At 40.5% G+C, this 18,637-nt stretch overlaps 1 protein-coding gene across 2 annotated transcripts in view; it reads right to left on the bottom strand.

Moving 5' to 3' along the window:
* LOC104578238 (ATP-binding cassette sub-family C member 5) overlaps positions 1-18,637 on the bottom strand; it is a 44,599-nt gene that overhangs the window by 426 nt on the left and 25,536 nt on the right. The window contains exons 13-29 of one of the 2 annotated variants that reach the window (XM_088525476.1): positions 18,225-18,297; positions 17,504-17,707; positions 16,713-16,856; positions 15,035-15,137; positions 14,308-14,492; positions 11,794-11,940; positions 11,289-11,418; positions 10,724-10,877; positions 10,452-10,580; positions 8,977-9,163; positions 8,168-8,257; positions 6,601-6,790; positions 5,785-5,944; positions 5,258-5,336; positions 4,780-4,893; positions 3,602-3,766; positions 2,294-2,377 (exon numbers count right to left, since the gene is read on the bottom strand). In XM_088525476.1, coding sequence (XP_088381602.1) covers positions 2,294-2,377; positions 3,602-3,766; positions 4,780-4,893; positions 5,258-5,336; positions 5,785-5,944; positions 6,601-6,790; positions 8,168-8,257; positions 8,977-9,163; positions 10,452-10,580; positions 10,724-10,877; positions 11,289-11,418; positions 11,794-11,940; positions 14,308-14,492; positions 15,035-15,137; positions 16,713-16,856; positions 17,504-17,707; positions 18,225-18,297 — 2,338 coding nt within the window. Of the gene's footprint in view, positions 1-1,657; positions 2,378-3,601; positions 3,767-4,779; positions 4,894-5,257; positions 5,337-5,784; positions 5,945-6,600; positions 6,791-8,167; positions 8,258-8,976; positions 9,164-10,451; positions 10,581-10,723; positions 10,878-11,288; positions 11,419-11,793; positions 11,941-14,307; positions 14,493-15,034; positions 15,138-16,712; positions 16,857-17,503; positions 17,708-18,224; positions 18,298-18,637 lie in introns of those variants that run through there. The other variant, XM_010225789.2, reaches the window with a different exon arrangement.

Below are 18,637 nucleotides of genomic sequence, written 5' to 3'. Positions count from 1 at the left end.
CAGGCCTTCTCCCACCTCATCACTCATCTTCCATCTTTATTGTCCTCGAGTTCTTATTCAAACAGCAAGTTCCCTATAGCTGGGTATTCTTTGCAGACAGACTATTACTTGTCCCTTTCCTATCTGCAATACACAGTCATTCTGCTCCTTGAATTGAGCAACATTGACAAGAACTGTGGCTGGTCCCTGACACACACAATAAATTTGGTGCCAGGTCCACAAGCAAGATAAGATTTATGCTGGTTAGTTCTTCCTTGGCACAAGGTGAACAAAAGATAACTACAAACTAGCGATGCTTCATGAGCTGCTATCTTCAAGCCACAGCCCCAGTTCTGTTAACGTCTTCATGTGCCTGGGGTACTAGTAGGTACAAAAGGTTCTTTCTCCTCAGTATCTCCCATATTACACTTGTTTCTGTGAGTTTTCAGAAGTGTCGTATACATACATTACATGAAGAGTAACTCCCTAAAAAAAGAAAGTGGAAAAACCTGGGCCTAAAGAGGACCTTCTTCACTCCATCTGACTGTCCTCTTGCTACTTGGCTTGAGTTCCTGCACTGTGAACTGTTACTGCATGTTCTACCAAACACGTAAGCACACATATATTGCAACTCACCCTAATTTTGGAGAGCACAGAAATAACCCACAATATTTTAAAAACAATATGTCTACTCTGAAGAAAAAATTAAACTCCGAGTACATAGACAAGGAAAAGACCCAGCCTGCAAAAACTGTCCCCTCCAGGTTCAGAAAGGTGAGAAGTGATTTATGTGCCCAAAATAAACAAGCCAATAAAATTTACAAAACCCAAAATAGTTTTATTTACCTTTCAGATTTTTGCCTCGACGAGACATTTTGCAAACATGCTAAGGCTACAAAATGTCCAAGTTGACAAAGACATGCAACGCTGACCATTCAATAAGTCACAGCTATTATAGTAGTGACCGGGCCCCCCTGGGCCACAGGTCCCACGGAACAGGGATGGTGAACAGTGATTCATGGCAATGGACTACACAGGACCCAGTACCCTGAGGTAGGTCTCTTTACAGTAAGAAAACAATGTCCTACACCAGTGTTACATCCTGATCAGTAAGAACCTGTTTAAGGTTCCCGAAGACTTGGGATGGGGACTGTTTCCTTAACAAGTGTGCAATAAAGAAACAGGAAATATTGATGCAATTTAACCTTAGTATAAGTGAGCAGAAAAACAGGTTAGTGTCACCCATGCCAATGAAAGCCAACCTAAACCTCTGAGGAGCATTAGCAGATTTAAGATAAGGAGGCAGTCAGCTGGAGCAACTCTGGAAAGCCTTTCCTGCTAGCATACAGGGTAGGATTTGACCTTATAATTAATTTGTTATAGATCATTCCATGAGCATTTAGATTCTGATCGCATGTCAGATCAGCAAAGCAGGAAGCGCTTGCTCTGGTATTAAAGGGTTATCTTGTATTAAAACAAACCCTGCTGATACAGTAAGAAATATTGTACCAGGACACTGAGAAAATGAGGCCTTAACATGACCCAAAAGTGGTTCTCTCCCCCAAATCACTGAAGAGATCACCAAAACCCTGCTTTGGGAAAGCATCATGGGCGGCGGCAGCTGCTGCCAAGGTGAACATTAGCAATGCTCCAGCTGATAAATTGATAAATTACAATGCAATAGAGTTACACCACAGAGCTCTTCTCCTCTGCGCTAGACAACAATGATGGGACAATAAAAGACACTATTGCAAAGCTTCACTTCCACTCAGACACACAGAAAATCTGGCACTAGGAAAAGACCAACTGTAAGAGACAAAATAGTGTCTGATACAGTTTGATAACAAAGCCAGACCTCTGGTACCGTAAACTGTACAAAAATGATAGAAAAGAATATGCACTGTTATTAATACAGTGCTTATTTTAATATAAAATAAACAGCTTACATTTCCACTGTAAATATAGGCTATATACAGAATTATGTATAGATATAGCTACACGTATAAAGCTTCATTATAGGCCTCTGATACATTTATAACTATGGCTCCCTGAGCCATTTGTAGAGTGCATTTAATAACAAAAAAATTAGTAATATGATTATGGAATAAATACAGTAATAAAACCATGAAGAATTCTTCTAACAGGGTTTTAAAAACTCTCTGGCTTTGACACACTGTGCTAAAAATTAAAACATGAAAAGGCAATAATCTGCTTGGAGGAGAAAGAGTAAGAAGAGCTGGCCTGCCACAGGCAGGGAGTGGAGCCCTCCAAAATAAAAGTGACTTTGCCCTGAATTTTAGCCCTTGACAGCAACCTTGTTCTCCGCAGCAGCAAACATAGCGTAGAAGCGCGAGTTCTCGTTGGCCAGCAGGGCGGATGGCGTGTCGAATTCCACGACCTAAAAGCAAACAAGACAGGTAAAGTTCATTAGTAAAACCCAGCAGAAAGTGGGTTCCCATCTTTGAACTTATGACATTGCAGTAGAGAAGCCAAAATATAGTGGGTAGTATCCTAAGCATGTTTAGAGTCCAGCTTCAAACTGTAATAGACTTTTGTCCTGGAGCTATGCTGTTTCGGGGCAACAAGCAATCTGCTTTGGTTGTCTTGTAATTTTATTAGCATACCAAGATTTTTTTTTCTAATTTAAAATAAAGATGTTCTACTTCAATAGCACTGTGTCAATCTACAAATACACATGGGGATAATTAAGAGAAGTTAAACTCCCTCATTAGTAAATAATTTAATTCCTTGGAGAAATGAAGATGGCTCCTGACTGGCTCCCAGCATCAACTACAACATGAAAAAGGATTGATGTTCCTAGTTTCCTATTAATTTAGGATGCAAGCATAAATTTGTGTCTCCTCATTACAGCCTGGTAAATCGCTGCATGCCTGTAGAATACAAACAGCAAGAAGCAATCAAGAAAGCTCAGGCCATAATTGCCAAGAATGAGGGACATCCAGAACACTGAGACTGTGTTTCAAAAAAAAAAAAAAAAATGCTTCCTGTGACAAAGTCTTGCTTAGATGAGATGTCAGGCAGTAAAAGTGTGTGTTTATGCATACGCACTGTACCTGGGATGCTTCAAACTAGATCAGAAAAACACTGGGACTGCCCAGGAGGAAACAGCCCTCAGTGCCTCTGGCAAACAGACTGAGGCAGATGCTATGGTCTTTTCCCTCTCTGCCCCAAGAGGCTTGCCAAATTTCTTACACTTAACTGTTTAAAGGCCCCACATGGAAGCCTGAAAAGGGGGAGATGTACCTCTCATATGCCTGTTTGATAGACATACTTCACAAAAATAACTGGAAGAAATAAAATAAATAAATCACTCGGCCATAGCAGAGATGCTTACATTAATGTACCCACTGGGTCTTTAAAACTGTTTAAATGAGACTGATCCTCAAAGGTACTTTTCTGTAGTGTAAATCAAATTTTGCCCTCCTTGAGCTTGTCATAATGAGATAATCACTGACTTTGATGGAGAAGTATTGCCAAGAGCGGGAATGAACATACTGCATTTTCTACAGCACAATACGGGCTGTTCTTTTAGCTCAGCTTACATATATGGCACCAGCAGAGAGAGCACCAGGAACTGCAGCCACAAGGTTTGTCCACTCACCTGTCCTTGTGTTAGCACCATGATCCGATCGGAGCCCAGCACGGTGTGCAGGCGGTGAGCGATTGTTAGCATAGTACAGTCTGCAAATGCCTCTCTGATGGTTTCCTGGATGAGTAAATCGGTCTCTGTGTCCATAGCAGCTGTAGCTTCATCCAGTATCAAAATCTGAAAGCAACACACAATCCTGTTTGTTACTCCACAGGAGCCCTTTCCCTCCCTGAACATAAAAATATGCAGAGTAGGCAGAATTATCCAAGAGTTGCCATAGCTGGCAACCCTTACACATTCTGCAGTCAAAAAGGCCGTTTTCATAATGCATCCTTTTAGATTTTCCTTATGTAGGATGTAGTTGCCATCCACAAAGTTATCCCCTATGGATCACACGTGCATTTTACAGCCACATCCTGCAGCCATAAGGCATGTCTAATCAAGGCCTTCTAACCTTGAAGTCCAGGTTAACTTTCCTCTCCATCTCAGATCTACATCAGTTTAGAGGATTGTCTTGATGAAGTTTTAGTGGTGTTGTTGAAGCTATACTAGATTTGTTTCGGGCACCTACTACAGACAGATTAAAACTAACTCCTAATAAGCAGCCTGGCTTGCCTCAAAAGGATATTTTTTATATCCTTCTTTAAATCAGATGCAGAGAAAATCTTGAAATATTATGGGATACATTCTTAAGAAAAAAGAATCGAGAGTCCTGACAAGTTTCAATCCAACTAAAGGTCCCTTTTCACTGAAGCTATTATCTGACTTCCATTCCTGAACAATAAAGACCTCTCCAACTTCACTGGCACAGAGTGGTCCCAAATTCTGCTTGGAAATTGCATTTTAGAGAAACACCAAGCAGAAGGAAAGTGCTTGGCTTACACCTGCAAAAGGTAGAAGAGAAGATTCCCATGGTCATCTGTATCAGGACAAACACTACAGCTAAATCACTAGGCCTGTCTGACACACAATTATGAACACTAACAAGCAATGCATTTCTGACAGCAGGACATTGCAGCACCTGGTAGATGGCTACCAACACCTTCCTACTTCTTCTAAACCCTACACTCTTCTCTTAGCTGTGCTGTTGGTGTGATCCCTCTGATGGAATGAATTCAGCACAGAAAACAGGCTTTGCTCAGTGCTGTTCATCTGATATCACCAGCTACTTCTTCCATCCATACACTCACCTTGCAGCGACGCAGCAGAGCTCTAGCTATGCACAGTAACTGTCTCTCCCCGACTGAAAAGTTTTCCCCATTTTCCATCACTTCTGATTCAAGTTTCATGTGCAGCTGGGCAACCTGTGTGAAAAGCAGAGGGGAGAAACTTAGAGCATTGCGTGGGTTTGCTGGATCTCCACAGCATGAGACAAATAGTTGCAGGTGTCTGACTACCTACACATCCAGAAAAACATCACTCCTTAGGAGTCCCTGTGATAAAGCAACACCCTGCTGCACTAGATACTAAAGTAAATATCCAAAATACAGTACTTTCTCCAAAAAGTTCACAATTGCATTATTAGAAAATTAAGCATAGCCAGTTAGAGGAAAAAAAAAAAAAAGCACAAATAACTTTATCTGAATGTCCCTGAAAGCAGCTATCAATGGAAAATATATGTTTGAAAGCCAAAACATAAACTCGTCTCACAGGACCCATCATACTTACACACTCCTTCATGTGAGTCCTTTCCAAAGCATCCCAGATTTGTTCCTCACTATATTGATTGAAAGGATCTAAGTTTGACCTAGAGGGGAAAGAAGAAAGCATAACCAGAATTTGAACTGCTTCAGCAATGAATAACGGAACTGCAGCGTCTGTGTGCCCATGTGGATAGCTCATATCTAGTCCTCCCCAACAGAATTTCCTTGTCAAGGAAATCAGCTCTCCCAGTACAGTAGGATTAAAGCAGGCAAACAACAGAGAAATGTAATAGCATAGATGCAAAAATATCAAGCAAGCTTAAAGGAAAGGCAAAGGTTCCTTAGAGGAATATCACACCCAGTTCTGCCTTGGGCCAACTAAACAATATACCTGCTTTATTTTTTTGTGTCAAAAATGGAGAAGAGATGCAGACAGCCCTTGAATACCCAGATTCTATGCCCAAACTAACACATCTCACCAGGCAACTATTTGAATTCAGTATGAGCTGATAGCCGTCTTTGTCCTTTGTGTTATTTTATGATCTCACTAACCTCACAGTACCACTGAACAGCACAGGTTCCTGAGGAATTATTGAGAGTTTGCTGCGAAGATCTGCTAAACCAATGTCATTTATTTTCACTCCATCAATTTTAATGCACCCTCCAGACAGTTCAACCAGACGAAAGAGTGCCATTCCAAGAGAAGATTTCCCTAAAAACAAGAGAGAAAAATAGGTTTTAGTCATAGTAGCCAGCAGAGATGAGACTGCATTTTAAAAGCACTGGGGTAAGAAACATTAGAAGGATTTAAAAATATCATAAAGTCGATGGCAAACAATGCTGGTAAGTAATCCAGATAGGAAAGGGGTTCAGCATTTAGACTTCTAAGCCATATTAATTGCTCATTTAGCAATTCCAATTTGCACCTGGTTTAAACCATCTCACCTTCTAAGTTTTTTTTTTTTGATTCTTTACATTATAGCTTTGTAAGACATATTAGAGTCACATGCAGCTGACAGCATCTGTATAAACAACTTTCAGAAAGTCAACCAAGGTGTCATAAGCATTCTGGAGATAGTGTTCTGTGCAGATCAACAGCTTTGGATGCTAAGCATAAGCACACTAGCACAATAGAAGAATTTAAACCTTTTTTTTTTTTCTTATTGCTTATGAAGATCCTGTTCACACATATGCACAACAACAGAATCCATTGATAGCAGTGTACTGAACCATTCCTGGGTAGTTAAGAATCAATTCAATCAATTCTTTCAGTTACTCAGAGAGAGAAAAAAAAACCCTACTATAACTGCCCAGCTCTGTTACCATTCTGTAAAGGCAGTGATTTAGCTGCCAAGCATTTTTCCTCACCTGAGCCCGTCCGTCCCACAATGCCAATCTTTTCCTTTGGTTTGATGGTAAAGGACACTTTCTTCAGCACTAGAGGGAGGTTCTCTCGGTACCGCATCTCTGCATTTTCAAAAACAACTTCACCTTCCTGTGGCCAGTCCAGAGGAGGAGCTTTATTCTTAATTCGAGCTGGAGCTTCCAAGGAAAGAGTCTTTAAAACAGAAACAAAGTCCACTTTCCAGCAAACAAAACACCAGAGAAAAAAATATCATCTGTGGCTTTCAGCAGGAGTTCTTCCCTGCAGAGTCAGCCCATGTCAGTGTAATGGCAGTTTACGATTAGCAGTGTGGCTGGATGCTGGCCCAGTGAGTCAGAAGGGATATCCCAATCTCTTACTGGTTTCCTGCGTTACACTCAACACACTGCTATTCCCCTCCTGCTGCTCCCATGACAATGCCAGCCTTCAACAACAATGCTTTTATGTAACCCATTTTGAAATCTATCTTAACTGTATTATTTATTGGGGCAATTCTTATGAGTTTGTGGAAGTTTCAAAGACTGACTGGCTTCTGGAAGCGCTACCTGCAGAATTTCTGTGTCTCATTATGGCAAGCCACAATCATGTATCTCAGGTCTGACCTTTAATAGGTTCCTGGTTAAGCAGTTCAGATGAAACAGGGGGAAACAAAAAAAAAAAAGTCTGAAAATCAAGCAATCAAGCATACACCTTCAGGTTAGAAAGAGCCAAGGTCACTTTCCCATGTTTGGCACCAGCAGTCTGAGTGAACAACAAATCCTAGCAGGAGATTAACTTTGCACACCTAGAAAGTAAGCACTTCCTGCTGAATCAGGCCCATCAACTCCTTTATAGTCTCTATAAAGAAACTAGCATTTCAGGAGCATGTTCTTCCTCATTGTAATATAAGTGTCTAGAATAGGTTGGATGAATTGCCCTCTGGAAGCTGCCATTTCCTAAACTGACTATAGAGTGATGCTGCAAGGACTCTGTCAGTTGTGGACACTTGCAGCACCTCAAGTTAAAGGCAGATTAATTACACTCTGAAGATTTGACAGAAACGCTGCTCCTTTACAACAGCACTCCAGATCTTGGTGCCGACAAAAGCAGTATCTGCTCCCACAGGGAAAGAAATCAAACCTAGGACTTGGTAAGGCACAACGTGCAGGATGTTTCACTGTTTGACCACCCTTAATTTTAGAGTCAAACTTGTTTTATACTGTTCCATAATAACATTGTTATCTAGAGACCAAGATAAGAAAAGTTGTGGAAAGTGTTGCTTAGTAAGTAAGCCATAATCATAGATGTTCAAACAGCCTACAGCTATCATTTTGCCACCGAAAGCCTGGAAGTGGCAAATACTACAACCTCACAATGGGAGATATCAGGTACTATTTGCAAAAGCACAGGTGTCACAAATCCACTCTAGAGTGTTGCAAACACTTTTACCTGTAGTGTAAGATCCGAAACACTTTCTGTATGCAGGCAGACCACAGACAACTTCCTTTTGCCAACAACATCGACAGCAACAAGAAATTTTACAACATGCAGTCAGAAGCATCGTTGTCATACCTTGATGTAGTGATCAATTCTCTCCACTGAGGTGAAGCGAGCTTCTGTTTCTGAAGCAAGTCTGACTGTAAACTGGAATAATCCTGTTAACTAGAGCAATGGGAAGAAACGGACAAAAGTTTAGAGAGCTATGATGGAATTTATTATTGTATAGAGAGACTAATCTAATCAGTACTTAATAAAACTTGGATGCCTTGATGGAAAGCAGTCTTTCTGAAACAGTTTAAAATAACAATAATTCATGAATCGTTTGGAAAGACAGCAGCTTAGTCTAGTTCCCCATAAGAAATGGCTTAGAAAATTATCAAGTTAAATTTTGCATTTTCTCTTTATTACCACAAGGAGGCAGAAAAGCCAAACAACAGATCAAAATGGGCACACTGAGCCCCAGAGTGTAAAATCCCACAGGGCTGAGGTAAGGGATGTTATGTGCTGTGTACTTACAACACAGGCAATACAACCACAATGCACTAAGGCTTCAGCTTGGCAGATGTCTAATGGACCATGAATCTGGGAAAATTGTGCGGCATTCTACAGAGAGCTTCACATGCTTCCTAATTCAGCATTTAGAAGGCAGCTCCCCAAAACAACAACCTGAAGTAACTAGCTCCTCAGACGAAGCTAGCAAAAAGTTCTTGACCATAAATCACTTTGCTTCCTTCACCCCTCTCACCCCCTTTTCAAAGAGATCTAACATTATCTTTTTTCATTATAGGAGAATTTCACTGGGTGAGGGGAGAGGTGGCTCTTGATTACTGTTATTTACATTAAATCCACACATTATATATTATAGCATACAACAAACTCACCTGTACAGCATATGAGATCGCTAACCCAGCATAGGCAGGAGGAATCTGGCCATGCATTAAGACAATCATAAGGCCAGTGGTTGTAATGAGAGCGATGCTGATAATGTCCAGGCGTACAGCCAGCCAGCGCATCGCGCAGCTGAACAGGTAAAATGGTGCCTGATTGTCATCCAGCAGCTCCTGATACCTGCGTAAAAACAGGAGACAGTAGCAGACTGCAACCAGCCTGAAATTCTACAAATAGCTGCTTTCATTCCTGCTCTGGTATCAGAATTCAGAGTGCGGAGACTAGTTTTTAGCAATTCTTCAGCAAATAAAGTCTCATGTCAAGCCATCGATATATTTACAAACATTCCCAAATAATGTAGGGTATCTAGTTATTTCAGACTTGCCAAAATAAGTGTCTGCGTACAAGTTACTGAGGTGAATTAGTGTTTAGGGACATTACAGACACTTTCATCAAACAACCTATACGAAATTTTCCCAAGGACAACGAATACCTAGAAATTATTCCACATATAAAAGCAGCAGTGGAGTAAGAATAGGATATGTAATATTTTACACAAAGGGGTAAAAGTTAAGTTACAGGATTGGACTGGTAACACTAATTAAAACACACTAGTAACCATTTCATTTACAATCCTGAATCTGTGAAGCTGAGAAAGAATGTTTAGAGGGAGATGGCTTGAGAGATTCACAAAGCCAGCAAACCAGCTCTTCTGATGCTGCAACACAGTGTCACACGAGCCAGTTGCACAAGTGCCTGAAGGGCCCCAGTGCCCCAGCATCAGCTGTGCCAAGGGACGGCGATAGCAACTCTGTAACTTTCCATTCAAGCTGCTGTGGCAGTTTTCTCTGTTCCCCAAGCTGTTGTTCTGATGACCTTGCAGCTTCAAAACTCTGATACTGTTACAGCACATTCTCATGGGAAGCAACCACCAGCAGCCTGAGAAACATCTCGGTTTCTTTCACTTCTTGTTTTGCAGATTTAGGTTTACGGTGGAGAAAACGAAGCACAATGCTCAAGATAGTTGTAGTCACTTAAAAACTTGATAAATGCAATCCAATAACACAGGTGCAAAGAGATTTAAACTCATCATATTGACACTGAGGCCTAACTGGCATTGCACAAATTCTAAGAGCATTAAATGCAGAAACAATCTAAAAGAAGTATGAGCAGGTCCTGCTGAAAAAGCCTGTAATACTCGGAGGAAATCATGGCTAAAGAGCTGCCTGCCTCCTGCACAGGAGAGAATCCCCAGAGGAGACCACTCATATGAGACCCTGCTCCTGCTCTTCTGGGTTGGCCTTTGGGAAGTTTTCTCTTTCTCTTTTCTATTTTTCCCCCAAAACAACTTTCACCATTAGAGTCAATGTGTGCTATCAACTACACCCCCTGCTAACACATTTCTCTGTTAGCAAACCTCTCTGGCACTGCTTTGCACCACTGCTCTTTGCCAGCTATCTGGACTGACCTGTGCAGGAATTCTTGTCCTTTGTGATAGGCATGGATTGTGGAGAGACCCTGTATGCTAGATGTAATGTGTGACAGAAACGGAGATTGTGTGATGTTGTCCAGACGCTTCAGCTCTCGGATAAAAACTCTGGAAGAAAAGAAACAGTTTTAAGCAACATGAACAACCGTCGCCTGCAATGATTATACTGTTGTGTGTATACCTGAAGAACCACATGTCCCTAACAGGTCACAGCATCTCTACTGTTAATTAAAGCAGTCAGGTACACTTACCTAGACACAACATGCAGAATGGTGAACAGGACAACGAGGGGCCCCACTGCCACCAGGAACCAGGGAAAAACTCCAGAAATCACCCCCACACAGAAGAACACAAGGATGACATTCTGGATGAACATCTCAGCTTGAAATGGCAAGCGAACATCAACTAGAAAAGATGGAAGGGAGCATCTTGAGAACAGAAGACTAAAACAACCTAAATAAAGTAATTCAGCCCAACAGTATAGCATTATTCACAAGGACAACAGTTCCTTATGGCTTATTTAAATGTGAACATTTTCATTAGGTGTGCTTTTATCTTTTGAAGGGCCAGTGATCTTCCTAATGATGTCCATTTGCAAGAAAAGCATTGATGCCACTCTGATCTAATTACCAGCTTTACTGTGCATCGGCTTCACCCTGATACTCCAAGCTCCCCTCCGCATTAACTGCCAAGTGTCTATGTGCAGCCTATGGGCATGAAAACATATTTTCTTTAAGAGAACAGTCTGACTTCGGATATCAGCTTCTTCCTACAAGGGTAACCCTGATATGCCCTGATATGTCGTGAAAGACATACCTTCATCCATGTCTTTGGAAAATCTGTTAAGAATCCGTCCTGTTGGTGTAGTGTCGAAGAATTTCATGGGGCTACGCAGAATCCGTCGGAAGAGTTCATCGTGGAGCCTTGAGGACGCTCTGAGAGTTCCCTGTAACATAGCAAACATTACAGTATTACCAGAAGGTGTCTGCCTGTCATGTTTGCCTTCACATCAGAAAACAAGACATTTCACTGATATTCACTCTCAAACTGTAAGTATAGATTTTTTTTTTCTTGCATTCTGGGCTTCCAACCAGTAGAAGGAAGCTACTAATTCAAGCAGATGTTTAACAATAAACATGATGTAGCCCCAAGAGATGACTTGATGGAAATCTTGCCACCCACAGTCTAACTTCCTTAGGTTCAGAAGTCTGTGGGAGGTGGCCCAAAAAACACTAGCAACAACAATTCTGTATTCAGAGAAGTTGGCAGAAGGGGAGAGAGAGGGAATAGAAGAAAAGCAAAACATGGTGCTGGCACCCACCTTCACAAAGACAACGCCACGAACCGCCTTCAGGATCAACATGACTGCCATGGACAGAGCATAGATGCCAGCATAGTAATGCATGTGAGGATTATCTTTCATACTGTTGCTCAAGACAGTGTCATTTCCCAACGTCACAGTGGTGTTCTGCGAGAAATTGAAGGGTTCAGTGAATAGTTGGTTAAGAGAAGGATTAAGCAAGTAACTCTTTATACATTGTGGAATTTAACTGTTGTCCCCTCATTATTTTTGACGTTTCTTTAAAGAAAGCTCTTTACTTTTTATTTCAAATTATGGTGAAAAATCTGTTGCCATTTTAGAAAAACAGAAACATCCCAATTTTGAAATCTGGAAGTCTCTCAGAGAAGAGTGGTCTGCCTAGGTACTAAGTTCTGTTTGGGCCGTTTTTCGGTCTGTGTGCACTTCGCTGGCTTCTCACCCGAGTTTCAGTGAGTCTCACACTGTGTCCGCTGAGCTGCTGCAGAGCCCAGAGGAAACACCACTCGACTTAGACACATAGCCCCTTTCATGCTTAATGCAGCTGCGCACAAGTTCAGTATTTAAGAGCAGAATCATAAACAGGCTCAGATGCTTTTCTCCACTGTTAGCTAATTTAGCAGCACCTACACTCTTTTTTTTTCCACCTTTTGCACGTCATATATTAGACTCAAAGATCTATAGGTTACTGGGAGAATTTCAGGATGGCTCTCAAATCACAGGCATTCCTTTCCTAAGGGACCGGTGCTTCCTGAAAAGGTGTCTCTGTCTCATGCTCACAGCGCTCAACCCAGAGCAACCCCAATTGCTTTCAAGTGGTGGGAGGCTTCTCTCTCATGAAACACTGCAGACCAATTTGATAACTGATTTCACTGGGCATCTCTTAGAGAAGACATCTCTTATGTGCAGGTGCTGGCTAGAATGCCTTCACGTAACAGGATAGCAGGAAAATGCCCTAATTCCCAAGGTTTCTTCTAAACTGCCTTAGTACAATATGACTGTTTCAATTCTTCATACAGCACCAATGCATAGATCACACTTGATGTGTTCAAACTGCCATTAAAAACACACTAATTCCAATCACCTCCATTAATTCATTAGCCAGGTGGTTATTTGGAATGATTACACAGCATTTTTTTTTCTTGTGAAACTGTACCAAGTACTAAATCAGCCTTCTCACATAAAAATTGCCAGTAAGGTCAGACCTGTGGCATTTCTGACTCTACTCTGACTTTAAACAGTGCCAGTGATCAAATACTGCAAACACAGAAGGCGCAAAATTTCCAGAATATGTGGATGCATCTTAAACCATATTAACCAGAAATAACTCAAATCTTAAAGCACTTTTTTTTTTTCATTTTTCAAATAATTAACTCTAAATACTTTTAATATTCCTATTCACTGCACAATCTCTCTTTGAGCTGTATTTCAGGTAAGTTATGTTTTCATTTAACAATCATGCCAAATCATTCAGCATAATTTATCTCTCACAAACCTAAGCCATTCAATCAACTGAAAAGAACCATGCTTTTCCAGTACGACTTTAATGAACCATGAATATTTCAGAAAGCTTTCCCTAGCACAGGTACTTGACTCACACATTTGTATTCCTCAGCCTTTTTCCTAGAATATCCTTGACAATGCTATTGCAATAGGCACTTTCTTTCACCATCTTCCTGCAAATGCTGTGGTAGCAACAGCTCCTTCCTAGCCTTCCATTTCATGCCTGCTATTTCTTGTGCTCTTCTGAACAGTGTCAGATACCTGCATGACACCATTCCTATTCCACAGGACAATTCACTTTGGATGTGCTGCGAGCTGTCTTATCAAATACTGTTGTTATTTTCTGCCAGGAGCCCAATAACATTCTGTACTGGAACAGTTACAGATTCTAATTCTCTCTCTCTCCTTTTTTTTTTTTTTTTAAATCCTTCAGTATATTTAAGGTTCCCATTGTTTATTTAAGCCTTGCTGGCCATCTGTGCTTCATTATCCATTCTCTGAGGGGTTTTTCTTTAATTCTGCTAAATTTGGATCTTTAAAAGCTACAAGACTCACAATCAAAGTCCCTAGAGCGGGAAGAATCCCAAAGCATCCCAGGTCATCATATTCTTCAAAGAAACTCCCACTAGTCATTTGACTTGAAGCCATAAACTTTGACAAGAAAGAATTACCCTGTTAGGTGTAAGGTCACATGCAAGTTAACACAGTCACTAAAATCAGTAACTCCCTCTTGCAGCTTGTTGGCTCCCTTTATATTTTCCCTTCCTTTTCTTAGGCCAACTAAGAAAGAACAAAAGGGCCCCATAAGATTTCACAAGCTGTTACATCTTTCTTTTAATGGAACTCTCATTCTTGGAGATAACTTCTCTCTGATAAGATTACCTCTTAGGGAGCCTTATATCTTGTTTACATTATGAAGTACCACTTTGTTCCATAGGACTGTTTAGGAATAGTGTCAGTGAGAAATCCCCCTACCCCTTATTCATAAAAGAGTAGAAACGCTATTAATCTTACTCCGCTGCCTTGCTTGATCCAGAAACTCAGCCACCAGTTGCTAAAAGCTGTGCTGCCCACATTCAGCACAAAGAGTGCCATGATGATGAGAAACGCAAAGGGGCCTCCAGCTGCCTGAATGTAGATGCCATAGACAGACCAGGGGACAGAGCCTTTGCCTTTCTCTTCCAGCTGCACCAACTGGCCTGTGAAAGAAAACAGAAGGGAAAAAAGTGAGGAAAGAAAAGTTGTTCCATGGAACTTCTGCAAGTTTAAGAACATCTGAGGGGCTAAAGTAATTTTCACACTCTACAGCATAGGTTCAAAAGCTCGGCCATTACTGAACCGGAAGTTCAATGGTTCAGATACATTTGCAAAAAAGTCACATTTTACCAATATAATCATTTGCATCATGGTAGGACTGAGAAAGCTTGGTCAGCACAGACTCACTAGGCTGGTATCAACTCCATCATTGATTCTCTTAATTGCACCAAAGTTCAAAATTAACATTAAATAGAGAGAACCCAAAGGTAGGGTCACACCATCATATTCCTCAAACAAAGATGGCGTGGTCTCCCCAGGAGTCCACAGGTGTGTAGCTATATGCACTGCCCTCTTGGGACAGGGAGGGAGAGGTGGTGTGGGAGAAGAAACTTTGAAGGCACATTCACAACATGCTTTGAAAGCCAAAGTTTTGAACTTATTGGGTATAAGGCAATTACAGCCAGAAATCTGATTACATAGTTACCCTCTTCCTTCTTCACAACTTTCTCCTTCTTCACAGACCCTGCTTTGGTACTTTTATCCTGAGGTCTTTTCAGTGAACTGTTTGTGTTCTTCTTTATATTAATCTGTAGGAAAACAATGTCACTGAACAAACTGGAATAATTTTCTTTGATATATTCATAAAGATATAATTTGCCTTTGCAATAACAATTTACATTTTTATTAAGAGGTTTTTTTCTGTCCACACACACACCATAGAATACCTCTCAGGAAACCTCATATGAAATGTTTCTCTCTTCCAAAATCTGTCATGTTAAAAAAAAAAAAAAAAGAAAAAAAGAGCTCAAGCAGTATCTAAGGAGTCAGTTAACCTGGACTTCCAGAAATCAACTGGCCAAAAGTTCAGAATTACCATTCTAAACTTCCCACAAATGGAAATGACTATCTGTCCTGCAGCTGCCTAGATCTGTTAATTGAACTCCCCTATACCCCATGTTCTGAGTCATCTTCTCATCCTTTCCATGGCAACTCTTTAGAGTGACAGATCTTCCACGTGGCTAACCACAGAGTGCCCAACTTCCACATCCCTTTCTTCCAGCCCCACAGGGAATACAAACCAACGTTCCTTCCGTGTGTGGCAGAGCTTACAAAGAGTGAAGGTCAGCCAAGCAAGCAGGCTGGAAGATCTCATGTTAACTGTCATTACATTAATTTTAGAATGGCCAGACTATAATCTTCATGCCTGAGAAAGGATATGCAGGGTAATGCTTTACATTCCTTTGCTTCTTTCATCTCCCAGGAGAAAACCCTACCAAAAAAATCCTACTCCATTTATTACAATGCCACCTTTTCAGAAACTTCTATTTTCTATGTTTGTACTTATTAATAGAGAGCTTGTCACTTTTTAAAAATAAACTGATGGGCTTTTTAGTCTCTTATTAAGAAAAAACACACGCAACTTTCAAGCAGAGAAAATTCTAGAATCAAAGTAGCAAAGTTACTAACTCTAAAAAATATCTTTAAGAAACAAGCAGGGGAAGGCAGGAAAATTAAATAGCTTAAGCTTTAAATACATGTCCTAGTGAATGGTTCTCATTATTTTACAGTTCATTATTTACATTTTTTTTGTAAACATGAAAGGATGATCCATTGACTAGAAGACAAAAACACAAATCCAGTTTTCATTTAGAGCATTTACTTCAAAACAGAAGCAGTTCCAAGCAACAGGATTTTTTTTCCCTCAAACTCCACGAAACAAAGCATTTTCAGAGTCACATTTCCAAGTTACGGTCACAAACAATTTTTGGACAAGTTGTATCATTGTTGCTGTGCCTCAATAGTCACATGCTATGTGAAAAAAGAGGGGAATATCTAGAAAGAACTTGTTGGACAAAGGCTGGGCCCCATCAGACAGTTTGAAGGCAAGTTAAAAAATGAGGTGTACAACAGAAGAGAGGAGAAGTTTTCTGCTCTGAGCATCACCAGAAGAAATGACAGGTTTATTTCAGGTTCATTTCAGCTTGCTAGCAGAATTAATATCTTTATAATAGAACCCTTAAGTACAAATACAAGTTAGAACTTCAAAAGGAAATCTATGGTCAGATCAAGACATGAAGCCATTTTCCAGTCATCTTTGAACTACGTCATTTGGTTAATCTCATTAGAAGAGTCAAAGTGCTTTAAAATGGAAAAACAAGTACCTCAATATGTGGTGTTTCTCCCAGCTGCAGGTTATTAAAAATGGTTGCATAGTCACCATTTAAATTCATCAGTTCTTCGTGACTTCCTCGCTCAGTAATGCAGCCTTCTTTCATGAAAACCACCTCATCACAATCAACAAGATACTGTAGAAAATGGCAGTGAGAACAAGCTTTTATCATTCTGCCCAATTATCAGGCACAAGCCTACACGAGCTTTTTCGGTAACTTAGAAACATTTGGCAATGGGGAGAGGAGTGAAGTAACAAACCTCCCAGGTACCAGACACCTGATCGTTTTTGAAGGGCCTGTGCTGACTAATGTGATTAGTCTCACTTTACACGCACAAAAATTGTGTGTTCTATCACAGACAATCCGTTATGCAAGACAGAATTCAGGATATTGAAACCCTGCAAATCCTGATATATCAATTAGTAATATTTCTATGCATAGAAAGGACAAAAAATTGCAGAATACATCATTGATATGAAAACTAAACATTTCTGATGTGATAAACAAAACTCATGGAAAAAAAAATGTTTCTGAATAAGATATTTGTGTTTCTGGTAAAATTTCTTTAGCTAAATGTTGCCAGTTCCCATCAGCCAAATACGCACCACTATCAGCCAAAGGATCAGACTGTGTTCTGTGCACAGTTGCAAACCTAGGTTGTAAACCTAAACGATGCATCCTAGAGAAATAGGATTGTGCTGTAATGGGTCACAGCACAGAAACATTCAATAGGAAAGCTAACACACCACCTCAGAAAACTCAAAGAAAGAGCAATGTAGTACCTGAAGTTGATGCGTGATGAAGAGGACAGTCTTTGACTTCAGGTGCTTCCTTATTGCACTGTTAAAAATGTGATTTCCCACATGAGCATCTAAGGCACTGAGGGGATCATCAAGGATATAAATGCTCCTGTCACTGTACAGTGCTCGAGCCAGACTGATTCTCTGACGCTGGCCTCCGCTCAGGTTAGCCCCTCGTTCACCAATCTGCACAGATGCAATAACAGCTGTTAGTTTGGTTCTACAACACCGCAACACAGAAAAACCCACTGAGTTTGTGAGGTGCCTGAAACGGAACAGCCCATTCAATACTACATGTATTTTATAGACATAAGTGTCCACTTCTCTGTGAAATGTATTATATGACCAAATCAAGGCTAATATGCTTCACATATGACAGTAGCTTTTTGCTTATTTTACTCTTATTGTATTAATACGGCCATAATTTTCATAGCTATTTTAAATAAAATTCAAATAGGGCCTGTAAAGGCAACTAAATTTACAATACAATGAAAAAATTCCCAACTATCAACTTCCAAATCCAAAACTCAACACAATTCAGTATCAGTAGTCCAGGACTATATTGATAAGCTCAGTAAGGTGCAATAAGTCATTTGGCAGCTCGACTTGTATGAATAACAGACTGATGTCCCCCTCACCCCACACTGGTATGCCAAGCCAAAATCCGGATTTCCTCTATCTTTATTACAAATAAAATCTGTACCTCTGTCAGGTCTCCATTTGGAAGGATGGCTAGATCAGGTCTCAGACAGCAACCATTCAACACAGTATTATATCTAAAGAATATGAGTTAGATCAGCAGTAAGTTTTTTTTCTTCTTCTTCTCTCAAAGCGTCTAGGTAACACAGCATTATCTCACTTTTTACATAAATATCAGACATTCCAGCAGTCTAAAGCAGATGATCTGTCTTGGATTCCCAAGAAACTGAGGACAGCACTTCATTACCTACTTCTGAAATACTATGCAGGTAAAGAGGCAAATTCTTTCCAGAGATAACCAGCACAGACCCAAGAGAAGGTGCACACTGGGAAAGGGCTGAATGAAGTGCCAGCACATTACAAGTAGCAGTTGTTTAGAAGGCACAAGGCCAGGACAGCAAGGGCAAAAGACACAGC

Source organism: Tinamus guttatus, unplaced genomic scaffold, assembly GCF_059628265.1.
Source record: "Tinamus guttatus ecotype Peru unplaced genomic scaffold, ASM5962826v1 Tinamus_guttatus_pri_ptg000227l, whole genome shotgun sequence".
NCBI classification, from domain to species: domain Eukaryota; kingdom Metazoa; phylum Chordata; class Aves; order Tinamiformes; family Tinamidae; genus Tinamus; species Tinamus guttatus.
This window is presented reverse-complemented; position numbering and strand designations above follow the sequence as displayed.